The sequence below is a fragment of the Purpureocillium lilacinum genome (genome assembly GCF_023168085.1).
Source record: "Purpureocillium lilacinum CBS 284.36 DNA, scaffold_4, whole genome shotgun sequence".
NCBI lineage: Eukaryota > Fungi > Ascomycota > Sordariomycetes > Hypocreales > Ophiocordycipitaceae > Purpureocillium > Purpureocillium lilacinum.
The window spans coordinates 1,569,595-1,587,263 of record NW_027072114.1 but is presented as its reverse complement, the minus strand read 5'-3'; the positions used below and the strand labels follow the sequence as shown (position 1 = coordinate 1,587,263).

At 58.7% G+C, this 17,669-nt stretch overlaps 6 protein-coding genes across 6 annotated transcripts; 1 reads left to right on the top strand and 5 right to left on the bottom strand.

Moving 5' to 3' along the window:
- Positions 1-63: 63 nt before the first annotated feature.
- Positions 64-1,735, bottom strand: PLICBS_005681 (uncharacterized protein; the record flags this gene model as incomplete). The annotated part of the gene is made up of 2 exons (XM_018319377.2): positions 64-648; positions 755-1,735. The coding sequence occupies 2 exons, from the start codon at positions 1,733-1,735 to the stop codon at positions 64-66; spliced, it is 1,566 nt and encodes a 521-aa protein (XP_018181851.2).
- Positions 1,736-3,242: 1,507 nt separating this feature from the next.
- Positions 3,243-4,199, top strand: PLICBS_005680 (uncharacterized protein; the record flags this gene model as incomplete). The annotated part of the gene is made up of 1 exon (XM_018319376.1): positions 3,243-4,199. The coding sequence occupies one exon, from the start codon at positions 3,243-3,245 to the stop codon at positions 4,197-4,199; it is 957 nt and encodes a 318-aa protein (XP_018181850.1).
- A 119-nt stretch (positions 4,200-4,318) lies between these two features.
- Positions 4,319-7,584, bottom strand: PLICBS_005679 (uncharacterized protein; the record flags this gene model as incomplete). The annotated part of the gene is made up of 8 exons (XM_018319375.2): positions 4,319-4,691; positions 4,783-4,942; positions 5,016-5,095; positions 5,158-6,187; positions 6,245-6,898; positions 6,984-7,155; positions 7,222-7,384; positions 7,517-7,584. The coding sequence occupies 8 exons, from the start codon at positions 7,582-7,584 to the stop codon at positions 4,319-4,321; spliced, it is 2,700 nt and encodes an 899-aa protein (XP_018181849.1).
- Positions 7,585-8,706: 1,122 nt separating this feature from the next.
- On the bottom strand, positions 8,707-10,495 carry PLICBS_005678 (uncharacterized protein; the record flags this gene model as incomplete). Its single annotated transcript, XM_018319374.2, has 2 exons — positions 8,707-10,222; positions 10,290-10,495. The coding sequence occupies 2 exons, from the start codon at positions 10,493-10,495 to the stop codon at positions 8,707-8,709; spliced, it is 1,722 nt and encodes a 573-aa protein (XP_018181848.1).
- Positions 10,496-11,821: 1,326 nt separating this feature from the next.
- On the bottom strand, positions 11,822-13,417 carry PLICBS_005677 (dihydrolipoamide dehydrogenase precursor; the record flags this gene model as incomplete). Its single annotated transcript, XM_018319373.2, has 3 exons — positions 11,822-12,439; positions 12,522-13,226; positions 13,319-13,417. The coding sequence occupies 3 exons, from the start codon at positions 13,415-13,417 to the stop codon at positions 11,822-11,824; spliced, it is 1,422 nt and encodes a 473-aa protein (XP_018181847.1).
- A 1,586-nt stretch (positions 13,418-15,003) lies between these two features.
- On the bottom strand, positions 15,004-17,628 carry PLICBS_005676 (suppressor of glycerol defect; the record flags this gene model as incomplete). Its single annotated transcript, XM_018319372.2, has 1 exon — positions 15,004-17,628. One exon carries the CDS (start codon positions 17,626-17,628, stop codon positions 15,004-15,006), a length of 2,625 nt encoding a protein of 874 aa, XP_018181846.2.
- Between the last annotated feature and the right edge of the window lie 41 nt (positions 17,629-17,669).

Here is a 17,669-nt window from a genome sequence, read left to right as displayed (position 1 = left end):
GCTGCTCTTGACAAATGAAACCCAAAAGGTGCATCAATAAAACAGCCGTTTTGCCAGATGTGCTCAAAACCCGAAAGGCCCGCCGCCGCCGCCGCCACCAAAATGGAACTTGAAGTTGGCCTGAGGCCCGCCTTGCTGATGGAACATGAAAGGGTGCCCGCCTCCGAACGGATTTCCCTGGAAGGGACTACCCGTCTCCTGCGAGTTTGGATCGTCTCCTCTGTCGAATCGAGCCCGAAGCTCAGGATTGCTAAGCACCTCATATGCCTCGTTGATGGAGGCCATCTTCTTCTCCGCCTCTTCTTTACTAACCCCTTGTTTGGCGGCCTTGTCAGGGTGAAACTGTTTTGACGCCTTCCGGTATGCTGACTTGATCTGCTTCTCGTCCGCGTCGTTCGCAACCCCGAGAACCTTGTAATAGTCCTTGGATTTGCTCCGTTTCAAAGCGATCTGGGCCTTGTTTAAGATGGGGTTGACTTTGTCCTGCTTGTCTGGTCGGACCTCAGCCGCTTTCTCGAGCGTCCGGATTGCGGCCTCGAATTCCTCCTTCTTTAGTAGGGCTTTTCCCTTGTGCATGAGACCCCAGAACGAGTCGGCGTCCAGCTCGAGAGCTTCTTCGCAATACTTGGCGGCATCCTTATGATTTGACTAAAGCGGGATAGGCGTCAGCTGTTGCGTTCTATATGGCGGTGCATCGGCAGATATCCCCTGAAGCTAAGGGACTGACTGCCCGGATTGTAGGAAAGGCACTTACTTCTGAATACGCTTGGCAGGTCATCTCCACTGCCATTTCATATAGACGTGCGCGCGCCTTTGGAGGGATCCTCCCCTCCTTGCGAAGGTCTTCGACTTGGTCCCGAATGATGGAAACCAGACCAGGTTCTTCTGCTGTGCCGACAAGGGAGCGTCCAGCCGTAGTTGTTTGACCCCTGTTGATCTGCGCCTCCGCTTTGCTGTACGACTTCTGAACAGCCTTCTGCTGCCTGTGGAGCTTTTTGCACACCTTGGAGTCTGGGTCCGAGTGCAGACACTTTCTGATTTGGGCGAGCCCGTGATCGAAATCCCCCAGGCCGTAAAAGGTTGTTGCGGAGATAAGGAGGTGAGGGTTTGTGTCGCCGGGGCGCAGATGCAGGACATGTTGCAGGTCGCCCATGCCCTCTTCGACCTCGCCTCGCTCGAAGCGACAGCGGGCGCGGAGCTCACGCAGAGAGGGGGCTCTGGACGCGACGAGGATCGCGACGCCAGCCTGAATTACACAGTCGTCCCATTGCTGTGCCTCAAGGGCGCTCGCGGCGAGAACTGCGGCGCCCTCGGCCTCGGTAAGCTCTGTGAGCTCGGGCGAGTCCGGGTCCTTGCTGGCAGCAACGTACTCGGCCCTGGCGGCGGACCAGTCGGCGACTTTGGCCTTGATCTTCCCCAGCTGTAGGTGAGCACCCTGGAAGCCGGGCTTGAGGGCAAGGACCCTGTTGAAGTCGTCGGTCGCTTGGCTGGGGCGGCCGAGCGACAGGTAGGTGGTTGCGCGCTTGAAGAGGGTCAGGTAGTTGTTGGGGTCCCTGGCAACAGCGGCGTCGTAGTAGACGAGGGCGTCGCTCGTCTCTCCCTTGGCCAGATGGGTCTGCGCCGACGTCAAGAGCGCAGATACGGGCAAGTCAGCCGGGATGTCATGGGGCGAGACGGCTTGGCCAGCAGAGGCCAGCGCCGTCACAGCGGCGAGGCTGGACAAGCAGAGACGCATGCTGCCGTTTCAATCAATCGCTCGCCGCGCCTCTTGGTCGCCGGGGAGAAGAGGTCTCGAGATGTCGTGTGCGACTGAGCAGCCAAGGACGACGCCGAGACGAGGATATGGCGAAACGGAGCGGCGAGTGCTGCCGGGCGGCGAGTGTGCGACCCGGCGCGGGTCCGAGGTCGCAAAAATGCAGGCGCCGAAAGAAAGATGCGCAGCTGAGAATCCAATGGGATAAAGGGCGGAGGAGGGAGTGGAAGAAGGACGAGCAAGGGAAACGGGGTACGCGGCGTGGCTGTCGGAGGCGTTCTTGAAGTGATGAACAGAACGCGACGTTGGACGTTGAGGATGGCTAGCAACACCCAGAAGCGCAAGGAAGTTTAAGTGGGCCCCTCGTCGCGACAAGTGCCCACGCTGTCCTTTTGTCGATGGGCTGGGGTAGTGGGTACCTCAGGTACACGGTTCTGTACACGTCGGTATTGCGCACTCGTACGTCGCACCTGGTACGGCACCCATCTAGCACTACCCTACTCCGTATATTTGGCCGATCAAGTGAAGTGCTCCGTTGCTGATTAACCTTGGGGCGGGAGAGTCGGAGGTGCCTGTGCGAGTCACTTCATGTACTTGCGGCAAGCACGCATACACGCCTATTTGTACTTACTACCTAGGTATGCACCCTACCAGTCCCAGTAACCGCCCTTGGGGCATGAGGTCATGGACGTGTCCATACTACGTTAGTAGTACCAGGGACCTTGAAGTCTGTAGCTGAGGTCACTTGGCAAAATACAGGGTACCTTGGCTGTCGAGGAATCCCAGCATTATATCAGTCAGTACAGCGCTGCTGCAGCCACGTCAAGACGTCGCCTGCGACATTCATCCGCCAGTGCGTTCGGGAAGCCGCAGTAGTTCATCTGCTACCTAGGCATCCTTGTCCAGGCACCCGAGGTGATCAGCTCCGACGTGCCAACAACCCGCAACTCCACTCCGAAGCCGCGCGCGGCTATGCCAACAGGCATGTTCCGTCAACAATTGCTCCAGTTGGTTCAAGCGCCCCGGCGTTCAGCTCAAGTGCCGATGCGTCCAAGAGGTGCCCCGGTCAGTGCAGTGCTCGCATGTACCTTTCAGGTAGTTAGTTACCTGCCTGCAGAAACCTGCTGACCCCTGCGTCGCGGGTGACCCGCCACGCTGAGGTGCAAAGTACCTAGGTACCTACCTACCTTACGTGCCAGCCAAATACCTGCGCAGTAACCCTGGAACAGGAGGCGCAGGCACCCAACTGGCCAGGACGCAGTGCCTCGACGACATCAACAAACTCCAACCGCGTGTGTCATTGAACAGCAACACACAACCTCGACACGTTTTGAGCCCCCCCTTTTCTCCTCCCCCGGGAGCCTCACAAATCGGCACCACTACGGTTAGTGCACATCTTTTTCCAAACACTTCCTGCACCTGCCTACCTGATATGCCGGACCGAAGCCGTGGCCTCTTGGTCTCCTAGATCCCCAGCTGCCTCCCCGCCATGGCCCATCACCTCTCCCGTCAAGCCGCCCTGCAGCATGAGGATGCATCCGGACCCGCCATCTTCTCGCCCTCGGTTGCGCGCATCGCCGCTTCCACCGCCCGCGACTGGGCCTACGTCGACTCTTGGCTCGCGTCCAAGCTCCCTGCTGGCCGGGCCCCGCCGTCCTTTGAACGCAACAGCGAGACGCTCAAGGCCCTGCTGAGTCTGTCCGCCCACAACGAGGCCGCCGACGACGAGCGCCTATTGCTCGCTCGAGCTGATGACGCCGCCCTCGACGAGCTGCGGACCCACCACCAGTCGCTGCCCCAGGGTGGCCTGCTGCCTCAGCAGTCGCTCCAGGCCAATGTGCTCGCGGCCGTTGAGGAGGGCATGCCCAAGGAGGGTGCCAGTGCCCTTGGGTCCCTGGCCCGGCTGGCAGTCTTGGCAGGGGACGCGGAAGCAGATCCTCAGGGCCTCGCGCGCTCCATAGTCGCCTTGCAAGCTTCCCTGTTCGATACGGAGCAGATGGCTGCGCGCGTCGAAGCCGTTCTTCACCACGCCGAGCGGGCGGCCGGCGAGGCAGCTGACCTCTTGAACAACCTGCAAGATCAGTCTTACCGGCCCCCCTCGGACATGGCCAAGCGCAATCTGGACCTGCAGCGTAGCATCAAGGTGGTTTCCTCGGCCCCGCCGCCGGAGCACACTGACCGTACCGCCGCCGCCGACTCTTCGCCCCTGCCCCATCCTACCGTCGAAGACGTCGCCGACCAGGAGCACCACCTTTTCGAGCTGCTTGCACGGAGGAGAGAGCTCGAGCACCAAATGGCCGCCTTCGCTGGCCTGCCCAGCGACCCAGACATGGCACGGAGCGAGGTTGACGCGCTTCGCCGTCAGCTGCGGGCCGTCACCTCACATCGTGATGCCGCCTTCGAAGATCTGATGGACCGTGACAGTCCCGTGAAGCGCCGTACATAAAACTGTCTGCTGAGGCACGCTCCCTCCGAGATATACAACCGCCTTCTGGTTAAACGCCAACCGAGCGCTTCTTGCGAACCGCAACCCATTCCGCAGCAACGACCATCCGTTGTCAGCCACTAGTTTCGCCGGTTCTTGCCGGAAACTGCACCGCCAAGCCTTCCGAACTGCCGCCCCAGGCCAGACTTCTTTGCTGGCTGCGCCGGGACCACTGGCGTAACATCCTTCTGAGGCACTGGGGGCGCAGCTCCTGGCCCCGGGCCCCGGCTCTCCTTCCCCTTCGCCTCGAGCGACACCTCGCCTATTCGCAGGTCACCGAATCCCGGCGCGGGCATTTCCTCGCCTTCTAAAGTGTGTCGCTGCACCCTTCGCGCCCTTTCCTGGACGCTGCGGAACTTCTCCAGAAGCTCCACCCAGCGGATGCTGCCATCGTCACGGCCCTTGAGTCGGTTCGGCCGATCATAGTTAGAGCTGCCTGTCGAAGTCGACGCACTGTTATGAGCGCTTGTGTCAGTCGTTGCAGCCGCGCACGGAAAACGGCCTGGAAGCCCCAGCGGTACCAATGCTTGGAGTGTAGGCATACCTTCGCGGCGCCACATGTAAATACCCGATGGAGCTCACACTATTGAGCCGGTTCTTCAACGCGGCAAAAGCCGACGACTGCGGCAGCAGCATGAGGATGCCATACATGCACTTGTACAGGTATGGGTATTTGTCGGGCTCCAGGAGCTGGAGCCTCAAGTCTTCAAGCACCATCCATGTCAGTAAGTGCGACACGGCGTGCTGCTTGTCAGACAGAGGAAGGGGCGCACGCACATGTGAAGACAGGGGACTCAATCAGCTGCACCAGCTTGTCGACCTGAATCAAGAGGTCGACGGTCATGTCCAATTCGCCACTGTGTGCTGTCAGTGCCTGGGATGTGACATGTCGGGTGTTGCCTCTACTGTCTCTACTCACAAGATCTGAAGGAGATGATATGCTTGCTCGTATGCTTGGGCGAGCAGGCACAATGAGAACGTAGCGACGGCGTTGTAGCACCACGACCTGAACAACGCCACAAATAGCGTCTGCCCGTCCTTCGTTTCGAGGTTGCGCAGCCTCTTCCGCACCTCGCCAAGCTGGGGTGCTGTGATGAGGTTGTTGTTGAGATTTTGAACCATGATGCTGGCAAACTCGACATCTTCCTCCTTTTCTATGCAGTCCGCCAGGGTTCGATAAATCCGCTCGGGGCTGAGGCTCATGCATAGCTGGCGGATGATCAAGTTGCCCCGAGTCTCCAAGAGCTTACGGTCTGTCGAGAACAATTGCAACAGGTTCACCATGAAGTTGGCAAAGTAATCGTCCTCGCTGTTGCGGGATATTTGCGAGAGCAATTGGAGATCTTTCTTGACGACAGCGTCCGAAGGGTCCGAGAGGGTTTTGAGGAGAGCGGGAAAGGTTCCGTCATTGAACGCAAGGACCTTGCGAGGGGCTTTTCTGTGAAGCATAATAAGCCACGTCAACGCCGCCACACGAGTCGCCTCATGGTCGTTGAGGAACAGCAGCGTCAGCGAGTTCACAGCCGCAGCATAGTCGAGGTCACCCTGCGCAGACGAGACGAGACCACCCGCGGGCGACGAAAGTGACCTCGCCTGGCCTGGCGTGGGGCTGTGAACGTCCTGGTCGCGCGAGCTTGCCAAGGAAACCCGATTGCTGTGAGAGTCGTCGAGTCTGTCGGTGGGCAGGGCAAGTCTTGAGGCCGACTGAAACTGCGGCGCGGCTCCGTTATACGCCCCAATCCCAGACTCGTCGGATAATGACACGACATATTCCATCAGGCAGTTGTTGACGCGGGTTGCGGCCTGATGAATTGTTTCCTTGCTGCTGGCCATGGCTGGAAGCATATGTGCCAGTATCTTTGGCGTGAAAGGAAGAACCTCTTCAGGACAGATGTCTAGAAATTCCACAATCCATCGTAGCGACTCCAGAAGACAGTCCTCTTCTTCGTCTGCAAGTCAGCAATCTGAGGCGCTTTGAGTTCGGGGCGGGCGGCAGGGACACGAACCTAGTGGCGAGTCCAAAGTTGACGTCAGAATCTCTAGAACCTCCTTGTAATTGATTTCCACGTCCTGACCAGGAATCCAGTCTTCGACCACGCTCTCGTCGTCGTCATCATCGAGAGCCTCCGAGTCGATCTCATCTCCTTCTTCCAGGCCAGGGTGAAAACTGCCCGTGTCGACCGAGTCCTGGCGTTTTCTCTTGCCGCCTTCTTTGGATTTCCGACTGTCTGCGATCCCCTTCTTGACCCGAGCAATGCGCTTTATCTCGTTGAGGAACTTGTCAAGGCACGTTTGCGTTGCAGTCCGTACGTCCGAGTTTTGGTCACCCAAAAACTTGAGCAGCCCGCCTAGAAAGTCGGGTAGGTAAGTGACCAACTCCAAGTCGGGAATGGAGTCCAGCAAGGTGATCCAGCCAACAAGGAACTGGCGCGTGAAGGGATTCACGACCCAAATGCGCTCCTTCAAGAGTGGGATGAAGCGGGATAATGAGAAAGCGGTTGGCAGTTGCGAGCGCGGATCGTCCGAGCCCGCTTTGTCGTCGTCACCGAGATCCGGGGGCGCCTCCAACACCGAGACGTACGAAGCCGCGGACTCAGAAACGATGTCTTTGATGAGGCGGTCCAGAAGCTCAGCTCCGTTCTTCACCGAGAGCTCCGAGTCTGCACCAAGCTAAAGAATCGCGCGCATTCAAAGTCAGCGGATTCGGTAGGACTATGGCAGAGAGGCGCCGTTCGAGGGGATTACACACTCGGCAGAGCTGATCGAATATGTTGTTAAAATAGACGAGAATCTCCCCTTTGGCGACCTTGGCAATGTTGTACATGGCCTCGCAGGCGTAGTACCGAACCCGAGCATCCTGATCAGTGAAGCAGGCCAAGACAGGAGGCACGATCCTGGCTAGATAGCGCGGCAGCTCCTATAAGAAGGGGTGAGCAGCAACGTTTGCGAGGGCACGTAGAATAGGGGAGCGATGGTAGCTTACGGGTCCGAGGGCGATGGCGGCAGCAGCAAGGCCGATGAGACCGCCGTTGCGGGCATGAGGTTGATGGACAGCATAGGCGTAGTCGTTGCAAAGCTGTTCGAGAATGTCGTATACGCGTTGGAAATCCTTGGCGGCTACGAGATCGCGGATGACCCTCTCGAGCCTTGCAGTGTCGCCATGTCAGCTCGGCTCATCTCAGTCACTCCCTCACTCACAGTTGGCGCCGCGACAATGGAGGTCGAGACTTGACAAGGCGCGACGGGCGGGGGCGAAGAGGGCCAGATGCTGTACTCACTCGAGCGCGCCAACCTTGCGCTTATCGTACAGCTTGTCGTTCAGGGCTCGCTGGATGCTGGCGTCCATGTTGGCTGCCGGGACATGCTCGTCGCCGCTCGGCACGGCAGCGCGGGCCCGCGGCGTTCCCAGGCGTGACCTCGGCCAACAAGTGCGACTGAGTGACGGCGGCACGTATCAGACAACTAGAAGTATCGTATGTTCGCCTCAGCCGTTGGTTGGCGCATGTGTAGCGGACGCGCTGGTGGACAGCCGGAGGGACGGAAACAAACAGACGATGCGAGCGAGCGAGCTTGTCTGCCTCAACGGTGGAGGAAGCTGGAGTGGGACGTGGATGGATTCGATGGTGCGTGACCAAACAGCTGGAGGTTCGGCGGGTTGGCTTGCAGCTGCTGCTTGTGGCACCAAGCTGGCTGGCTTGCTTGGGGGGGCTTGATTGGACCCCCCCCTCTACCTTACCTCTAGTAGTTGGTACGGCAGGCTCTGGGCAGTGGCGTGGCGGGTGCTAAGGCAGCCACGGTACCTCGTACCTACTATGCTTGTAGGTACCTTACACCTCGAACCTGGCAGGATGCTTGTCGTTGAAACTCGAAACCTGAAACCTTGCAAGTCCTGCCGCACAGTCCTGCAGCTGTTCCACTGAAAGTCCAGCGCTCGTCGACACCCCCAACGGTGGCCTCAGCATCCATGAATGGAGGCAAGTGCACGTGAGGTGGCCCATCCCCATCCAACGCGTGCAGCGGCCTCAGCCTGCGATACGACACAAGGTGTACACATATACCGCGAGCCGGACTCATCCTGCCCCCTCCCTCAGTTACAGAGCGTACCGGGACGCCCCACGAACCTGCATCGGCTTACACGACTAAACGTTTGGCCCGCATCACGAGAGCCCGCACAGTCCTAGTCGCTGACATGACGGACCGCCTCTTGGAGCGAAGCGCGCCTACGTGCTTTGGGCCCCTCGTCGCAACAAACTTGGCGCGCTTGACAATTACCCAATCTTGCGTGTGTCTCATTCATCGTGTAAAGTGGCTTGAGCTACTTGATCTTCTCGTGCTGTCAAAGACGATATGTTGTTGCTCAACAAGGTTCATCATCGCTCATCAAATGCCCAGCATGGAGCCCCCCTGGCTATATCGCTGGCTACATTCCTGATAAAGCCCGTGATCGCAGAAAAACTGCAGCCAAATGCTAATGCGTGTGACTGTGGCCTGAAAGGTCGCCGCTCTGCGCGACGACCCGCTGACACTTGGCCAGGATGGCTGCTTGCCGCGAGACCTCCGAGAGACGGCCGATGACCTGCTTGTTCCCGTCTGCAAAGCCGTACAGGGCGTAGGGGATGCCCACGTCGTTGCAGAATTCTTGCACCAGCTTTTGAGCCTTGCGCAGATTGTGTCGCGGCATCCGGGGGAAGAGGTGGTGAATCACCTGGAACTGCAGCCCGCCGTGGGCAAAGTCGAGCCACTCCGGGCAGTCCACGTCCATGGTAGTCCGCAGCATTCTCTGGGCAAACGATTCGTTCGGCCCTAGGTCCGCGGTGCTCATGGCAAAATGCGACAGGACAATCTGAACATGCAGAGGTGAGGACGCGATGTGGCTGACCATGACGAAGACGAATCGAGACCAGTTGTCGGGGATGCACTTGTACAAGATGCCGTAGCCGAACCACGTCCAAAAGAAGACCTGCCCGACTATCTCCAGCCAGCGGTGCCAAGCGCCCGGCCCTTTCTTCGGGCCTCTGTTGGCGAGTAAGTAGTCCCATGAGAGCGCGTATAGGTTGAACCTCCCCAGCGCCAGGAGCGGATAGTACGTCCATGACTGAACGCGCAGAAGGACCTTGGCCACGGCATCGTATTTCATGACCCGGTCGTAGTAAGTCGATCGCAGGTTGCCCAGGAGGCGGTGCGACACGGCAAAGAGGGGCATGTGCTCGATGTCCGGGTCGTGCTCAGGCGCGTTGGTCATGATGTGATGGACGTTGTGGTTTCTCTTCCACCAACCCATCGACAACCCGCCAATGAAGTCTGCAATGATGATGGCGACAAGGCTGTCGATGTGATACTTGTGTGTGATGCCCATGTGGCCGGCGTCGTGAGCAGCAAAGACAAGCTGGTGCCACATGAAGCCGAGGAACAACCCGCCGAGAGCGTACTGGCCATATCGCAGGCAGATGAGCATGGACACGAAGAATCCGACGTAGCGGCAGCAATCCACAGCGTACGCCATGTTGTCGCATTTGTACAGCCCAACATCAACGACTTTTTGGTGCAGCTCTCTGTACCTGGCCAAGATCCTCGCCTGCGTTTCGGGATCCGGAGCCGGGTACTTGTCCAGGTCGAGACTGATATGTTCTCGCGTAATCGAATCCAAGTACGACATGCCGTCCATTTCGGTTTCTACCGTGGAATGGGACGAGGTGGAAGAAGGTCGACGGGAGCTGCCGGTCGCGCGATGCCGAAGTGCTTGGCCATCCACATCGAAGACTGGGGACGGCGATCGGGAGCCCTGGGTGCTCGACTCGTGCTCTTTGCCGTTGTCTACAGCTTGGCCGTGGCCATCGTCGGCGGTATCGGCGTCGGCATCCTCCATCGAGCGTTGGGGTCGGAAGACGCCTCCCTGTATCGGAGCCAGGAAGTTCTCCCAAGTCCCTTCGACGCGCCCGATGCGGTACCGGGCCATGCGCTGCTTGGCGTCCTCGGAGTGAAGCCTAGAGCGGCCAAAGTTAGCACCGTAAGTATGGATTGTGCAGCTGCAAACCGGAGGATATTCCGTACGCTTCGATTTCTGCCGTGGCATCCCTCCCTACCATGTGTAGGATTGCCTTGTCGCCACCAGGATGGTACGGGAGCCACGCGTCTACCTTGAGAATGTGGCCATCGAAGATGACTATTTTCCGGCCGGCTGCGATCAGAGCCCCGACCTCGTCGCGCCGCATGACCGGATACTCCCGGGGCTCGCTCGCATCGTGTGGAAGCGCCATGTTGGTGGCGAGCAGGACTGCGGCAGAGGCGGCTGTTGCAGAAAACAAAGGCGCCACAAGATCCGCAGCGCCAAAAGTCGAAACGTAACGGCCACACGGTCCGTGGCTCGGATTGAACGGCCGCCCGGGGGGGGGGGTTCTCGTCCTCGAATTCGGGTCAAGACGAGGGAGAAAGCTCGGTTCGACTAGCGACCAGGCAGACCGGCTCAAAGGTTGAGACGGTGTGATTGTGGCTGCGGGGGTAGTTGAGACGTGGTGCTTCAGCGCATCTCGAACTGACCTCGTGGTGGTGAAAACGTGCCCGGGCAGGACGACGAGTAACCAAGTTATTATTGCCACGCACGGAGGGGTCAATCGGACATGGTCCGCCTCCCGAGAGTCCGTCGGCTGCGCTGGGGATGGATGGAACACGGAACGGGAAAGCCAGAATGTGGTACGACGCGGCGTAAAGGGCCCTGAGGATCAAGCCCCTGGCTCAACGCCCCCATCGGGCGCCCCACTCTACAAGAGACTCGACGCAAGGAACGAGCATCAATCGACGAAACTCCATAAAAAAGGTTGGCTTGCGGGCCGGATCGCGCGCTCCGCCACACCATCACGCGTCCCTCCTACATAATAGCCCATGCACAAAAGCACTTTGTGCGTTGTACGGTACGTATGTAACGTACGTCCTCGAATCCGGCACTCCTCTCGTCGTCGCACGCGCAGCTTCGCCGCCAGGTGTCTCGAGACACATTCGTGCCGCTTCTACGAGGCACTCGTACCTTTCCAACGACAGCCCTTACTGTGCTATACTGTCGCCTGGGGCAGTCGCGTTTCTTCAAGGTAGTCAGTCGTACGCGTCCTGTTCACAGAGCTGTCAGGTGCCGCGCCCAAATGCTCGCACCACCTAGGTCGCGAGTAAACACGTCCTCGTCTCTACGTGCCCACGAACTGCCAGGCCTCTTCCAACTCTTGCCAATGCTCCGTCTACTCCTTCAGGCGCCGCAGCCTTCGGTCCAGAGCCAAACAGTCGCGCACGGGAAGCCAGGTGACCTCGGTGCCAAGGATGGCCGGAACAGTCCACCAGCATGCTGCAACCAATGCCATAAATGTGATTAATTTACACGGCCGTCAAGGCCGGCCCCAGAAAACATCTGACGGTCCACATGCCACGTCCATCTCTGCCCCGTCCCTGTCCCTGCCGCTCCGTGGGGCTTCAACTCGGCGAACCTTTCTACCTCCTGATTCCCGCATCTAGGTATTTAACACTCGGGCAGATACAGATAGACAAGAGCGTCTGACCACGCTGAAGGCTGCTCGTGATATTCCTCTTCGCAACCTCGCTTAGAAGTGGATGGCCTTGGCGTTGGTCGCCATGGCCGCCTCCTTGAACGCCTCGGCCAATGTCGGGTGAGCGTGGCACGTCCGCGCGATATCCTCGGTGGAGGCGCCGTACTCGAGAGCCAGCGTGCCCTCGGCAATCATCTCACCGGCATTGGGTCCAATGATGTGGACGCCGAGCAGCCGGTCCGTCTCGGGGTCGGCCAGCATCTTGACGAAGCCATCCGTGTCCAGGTTGGTCTTGGCGCGCGAGTTGGCGCTGAACGGGAACGTCCCCACTCGGTAGGGGATCTTCTGGTTCTTGAGATCCTGCTCGCTCTGGCCGACCCACGCCACCTCGGGGTAGGTGTACATGACAGACGGGATGCAGCCATAGTTAACGTGACCGAAGCCCTTCTTGATGTATTCGACCACCGCCACGGCCTCCTCCTCGGCCTTGTGGGCGAGCATGGGGCCAAAGGTAGCGTCGCCAACGCAACGGATGTGAGGGATCTTGGTTCGGTATTCGGAGTCGATGATGACACGGCCGCGCTCGTCCAGTTCCATGCCAATGTTCTCGAGGCCAAGGCCCCCGGTGTAAGGGCGTCGGCCGATGGCAACAAGGACGACATCGGCGTCGAGCTGCAGGCGCGTGTTTTTGTTAGCGCCCCATAACGATGACGGCATCGAGGGCAGGCGACAGGGCCGGCATAATTGTGCTTACAGTCTCAGGCTTGCCGCCCTTGGCAGCGTCTACTTCCAGCTTCACCTTGTCGCCGGACTTGTCTCCGCTGATGACCTTGGTGTTGAGCTTGAAATCCAGGCCCTGCTTCTTCAGGAGCTTCTGGGTGGACTTGGCGATCTCCGTATCCATGCCAGGGCCTCCAATTTGGCCAAGGAACTCGACGACCGTCACCTTGGTACCCAGCCGCGACCAAACTGACGCCATCTCAAGACCGATAATGCCGCCGCCAATGACAACCATGGTCTCCGGGATCTTCTCCAGCGCAATAGCACCGGTGCTGGTGACGACACGCTTCTCATCAATCTCGAGGCCGGGGAAAGGAGTGGCTTCGGAGCCAGTGGCGATTAGGATGTTCTTGCCGCGGACCGTCGTCTCGCCTCCATCGTTGAGGGCCACCTTGATGTCGTTCTCGTTGACGAAGGAGCCCTCGCCCTTGATGTACTCGACGCCATTCTTCTTGAGAAGAAACTCAACACCCTTCGTCAGGCCATTGACAGAAGTCTCCTTGGCCTTCATGAAATTGGCGAGGTTCAGCTTGACGTCTCCAACCTCGATTCCGCGGTTCTTGGTGTCATGAAGGATCTGGTGGTACAAGTGGGAGTTGTTGAGCAGAGACTTTGAGGGGATGCAGCCGACATTGAGGCAAGTGCCGCCGAGCGTGCCGCGCTTCTCGATACAGGCCACCTGCAAACACGAGGTGTCAAGGGTCAGCGCTCTGTGTGACAGTGCGAACAAGAGATGAGGGAGGGCCATCAGTGACGACAGTGTTCACCTACCTTCATGCCCTCCTGGCCAGCCTTGATAGCGGCGACGTATCCAGCGACGCCACCTCCGATAATGACCAAGTCCTTCTCCTCTGTAACTCGCACCCGCATGTCAGTGCAAACGGTCCGGATTACGTGTCGGGGAAAAAAGACGCGGTGTTGGCGCAGACGAACCAGACGCAGAGGCAAAGCCACGAGTCCAGCGTGACAGAGTTGACGACGCAACAGCGGGGGACACGCTGCAGAGGCAAAATGCCAGTTAGCAAGTGGACATGACCGCGCGGCTCTGCCTGTGTTGCTCTTGAGGCGGCCGACGGGTCGCGGGCGTTGAAGGCTGACCAGGCAGAGCCGAACAAAAAGTTTGGGATCTGCACATACGACGAAGTTTTCCAGGCCGTGGGCCGCACCGCATTGCGGGCTATTAAGCGACTGGTGAGCATCTTGAAGCACCTAGAAACGCGTTCGTGGGAGATTCAATGGGTGCCACGCGGGTGATTGGGGTGCCAGGAGGGACGTTGAAAGCGTTGGGGCGCAAAGTGGTTGGAAACGGAGGGTTGAATAACTTAGCACGTCGTCGTCGGAGAGCTCCAGCGGCCGGCGGCGGTGTCGGGCAGGGAAGGCCCGGAACTGGCCCTGGCTGGGGTGGCGACGCTGGATGCCGGCAGGTACTTGCGCAGCTAAGGTAAGCAGGGACGCCACCCGCGCGCGTATCGAAACGAAGTCTAGGCTACTTTTACAGCGGTAGCCGAGCATCGCTGGCGGGTCACTTGGCTGGCTTTAACCGCCACAGTCTGAAAAGTATGGCATCTTCATCTTCGCCCAGTACTCGCGAGATCTGTCCCGCTACCTTCCCGGCATTAGACCCTTTTCGAAACTTTCCCCTTGCTCGTAGGTTCCAGGTTCTCCATGATGGCTGCCCTCGCCGGTGCCACTACCTATTACCTAACCCTTCCATCGCAGCGCGTCTTCAACGGCGGCAACCCGCGAGTCGACGAGGCGCGAGCGTGCCTTCCGATCGTGACATTTTCGTCGTGACAAGTGCCCTGTATTGCCACTCGCTGCAATGTTGCCTGTCCGTCCGACCATTGCTGCAGCACACTTGAGAGAGCGGCCACTGCCTCCGCGGTTGACGTGGAGTAACAGCTTCAGTCAGAAAAAGTAAGCCATTCCTAGCACTGCGACGTTTCCCGTCCCAGGTTTCTTGGTCGCAGCGAAATCCGGAGTGCAAGGCCCTTACCGCGCATGGAGACCGGAACGGTGGTACGGAGTACATCTTTGGGGGAGGGGGAGCAAGGTACCTGCAATGGAGGTTCCTTTCCACTTGGCCTTGGGGGCTGCCTCCACCTAGCACCAAGGAGGAGTTACCGTGGCATGGGGTACTGGCTCCCCAAAATAATGCCTCAGCGGCGCGACTCCCACATGACCAAACCCGAGGGAATCCGCTTTGAGGCGACCTTAGCCGCCCGTTCTGTAGGCGGTCTCCCGACTGCCGTCCGTTCAACCGGCGCGGAGGGCCGATACGGATCGGGCCGGTGCCATGTTGTTAAGACTTCAACTCGGCACGTACTAACTCAACACCAAGACATACGAAAGGGTCACCCAAGAACCGGCGCTTACGCGGCAAGGCCTCAGCGAGCAAATGCAAGCAACAAATGATTGTTGCCAATACTTAGGCCAACGGTCCATCGGGGGGCCACCTAGTCCTCAATGCCCACGGCCTGCACCACGGCCTGCGCCCTTTGCCTTACGCGTTCCAGCTTCTTGCCATCTTTGGTACCAATCATCTTGGATTGTCGCACTCGCTTCCTCAGGAACCAATGTATGCCCGCGGCCAATGTTGGGGTCTCTCGCGCCGGGCCAAACACCCGAAGCACGTTGGCATCCTCCTTGCTGTCTTTGCCCTTGCAGTGCCGCAGCAGAGTGACCAGGAATCTCTCCACGAATGCGCCGGTCCAGCGGTTCACCTCGGGAAGCTCGAGGGGCTTGAGGACGGCGATGCTGAGCGCCCCATCGGCCACTAGCGATGCGTAGAACCGGGCGACGTTGGCCGATCGCCGCTCATCCTTCATCCTCTCGCCGTCTGCGGTCTCTTCTTCGTCGCCATCCTCGCCAAAAAGGGATTCTCCGAGGCCGCGGAAGATCTTCCACAGTCGGTCCTGGAGTGCAAATCGGACCCTGCTGTTCTGACATGCTAGTCCTCCCACCAAGGCATAATAATCGTTGTATTGTGCCTCGCTGCCAACGCACTGCACGAGAACTCGCGCAATCTCAAGCTGCTCGTCTTTCTTCAATTTGAGGTTGACAAACTGTTGGTATCCGTGCTCGTGGCTGTTTGCCGACAGAAGTGCTGTGAAGATGGATATTTGAGCCATCGTGCTGAAGCCTTGCGCGCGTGCCGTTCTTGGGTAATCGGGCAAAACGAAATCCATGTCCTCATCGTCTTCAGACACGTTGCCGTCACTACCTCTACGGCCCCGCGCGACGTTCCCAGCTCTTTCAGCAGCTCCAACGTAAGTAGGCACGCTGGCGCCAACAAGCCACCATTTGCCTTGAGTGTCAGATCCCTCGACGTCTTTCAAGCTCATGCCCATGGGAGCCAGGCCTTCAAGACGGCGCGACCGCGACTTGAGCTCGCCCAACCGTTTTCGTATGCGCAGCACATGCTCGGAAACGATGCCAGAGTCTATTCCTTTGGCCTTGGACTTGCTGTTCTTGAGATCGCTGATCGTTTCAATCATGAACTTGGTCCTAGCCGACACGTTGGCATAGCCAATCTTGGAGACGGCCTTGCCAAGAGCACTGGAGACGTGCTTCAAGGCTTGCGAGTCATCTCGACGCAGCAGCTTACCGGCCATGCGGCAAACCCTGAGTAGCAACTCAACGTTCATCTCGGACAGATCCTCGAGGAACCTCTCCATGTAGTCGAACAAGATCCTGCAGCTGACCACTTCGAAAACATAAAGCTGGGTGAGGAATGTCATGATATTGGAAGCCTCTTTCCGTATGCTCGACTCTTCGCTGTTTTCCCTGTCGGCTCTCTCAAACTCGCTCCCAAAGTCGTTGACGATGCGGCGAATGAGATGCGAGCCAAAGCTGGATCCAACGATCTTGTACATGGCGGCGCAGAGTCCGCCTATTAGTACGAGGAACTGGTCCGGAAGAGCTTCAGGTTTGCAAATCTGCGCCATCATCGCATCTGTCAGAACCTCGGTTACATCGCCACGCGCGTTTCGCTGATAGAAACCTTCGATCGCATCGACGATGGATAAAATGTTGCTGTCTGTGAGCCTGTTGATTTGCCCCTGAATTTGTTTTCGCAATCGACCCTTGGCTTCGTCTCCTGACGCGGATGCGTTCCTCATGGACGGAGGCACGTACTTGGCGACCACCACGCCTGTCGTCGGGGCAACGTAAGGATTTTCTCTTTTCCGTGCCATGGGCTCAGATGCGTCGTCGGCTTCGGATCCAAACCCCTCGAACGACTCGTCGGAAGCGTCCAGTTTGCGATGCCGCGATTCTGCCTTGGAGGAATCCACGCGGTTTCCGAAGTCGTCGTCGTCGTCGTCGGTCCCCTCGGGGGTCTGATCATCGTCTGACGACTGCTCTGACGACTGCTCTGAATCACTCCCCATGCCCGCTGCGGGTTGAGTGGTAGCTTTCCTCCTCTTTGAGGTCAGCCAGTCTTCGTAGTCTCTCTTTCGTTTCCGACCCTCGTCCTCGCTTTCTGATGCATTTGCCGTGAGATCGCCAAGGAGATCGTCCAGCCCATCATCCGCGAATGATTTCGGGAGGGACTTCCGGCCCTTTTTAATGCCGAGTTTTCTCTCAAAGTCTTCGATTTCGGCATCATCCTGTGAAAGCTTTTCCCGAACGGCGGCATTCAGACTTGCTCCTGTAGCTGTGCCTGTCGGGGGTTCCGGCGAGGCGTCTGTATATCCCGCGCTGGTTTCATCATCGCTGTCATCGTCTTCCACCTCCCCTTCAGAGCCGTCTTCGTCTCGGAGGGGTTCATTGTCGTCATCTTCCTCATCGCTGCCCAGGGGCAGCGGTTGTCCCCGTTTTGACCGTACGACATGCGTGGGGCGTGTCACTTCTGCAGCGCGATGCGCCACGGGCCGGTTGATGCTGGTCGACGTATCTTGCCGAGAGTATCGTTGCGATTTCTTCTGCGCGCGCTGCGCCTTGCGCTCGTCCTTGCGCGACACGGGCTTGGTGGTCCTTTTGCCGGAATGCCCTTGATGGCCGGAACCTGGCGTAGGAGCATCAATTCCCATACGTCGAAAGAGCTTCTGTTGGAGCTCTGGCACGGAGTTGGCCGGCATTGTGAGGCTGGGTATGAGAATCGCGTCCCGGTGCAGTGAGT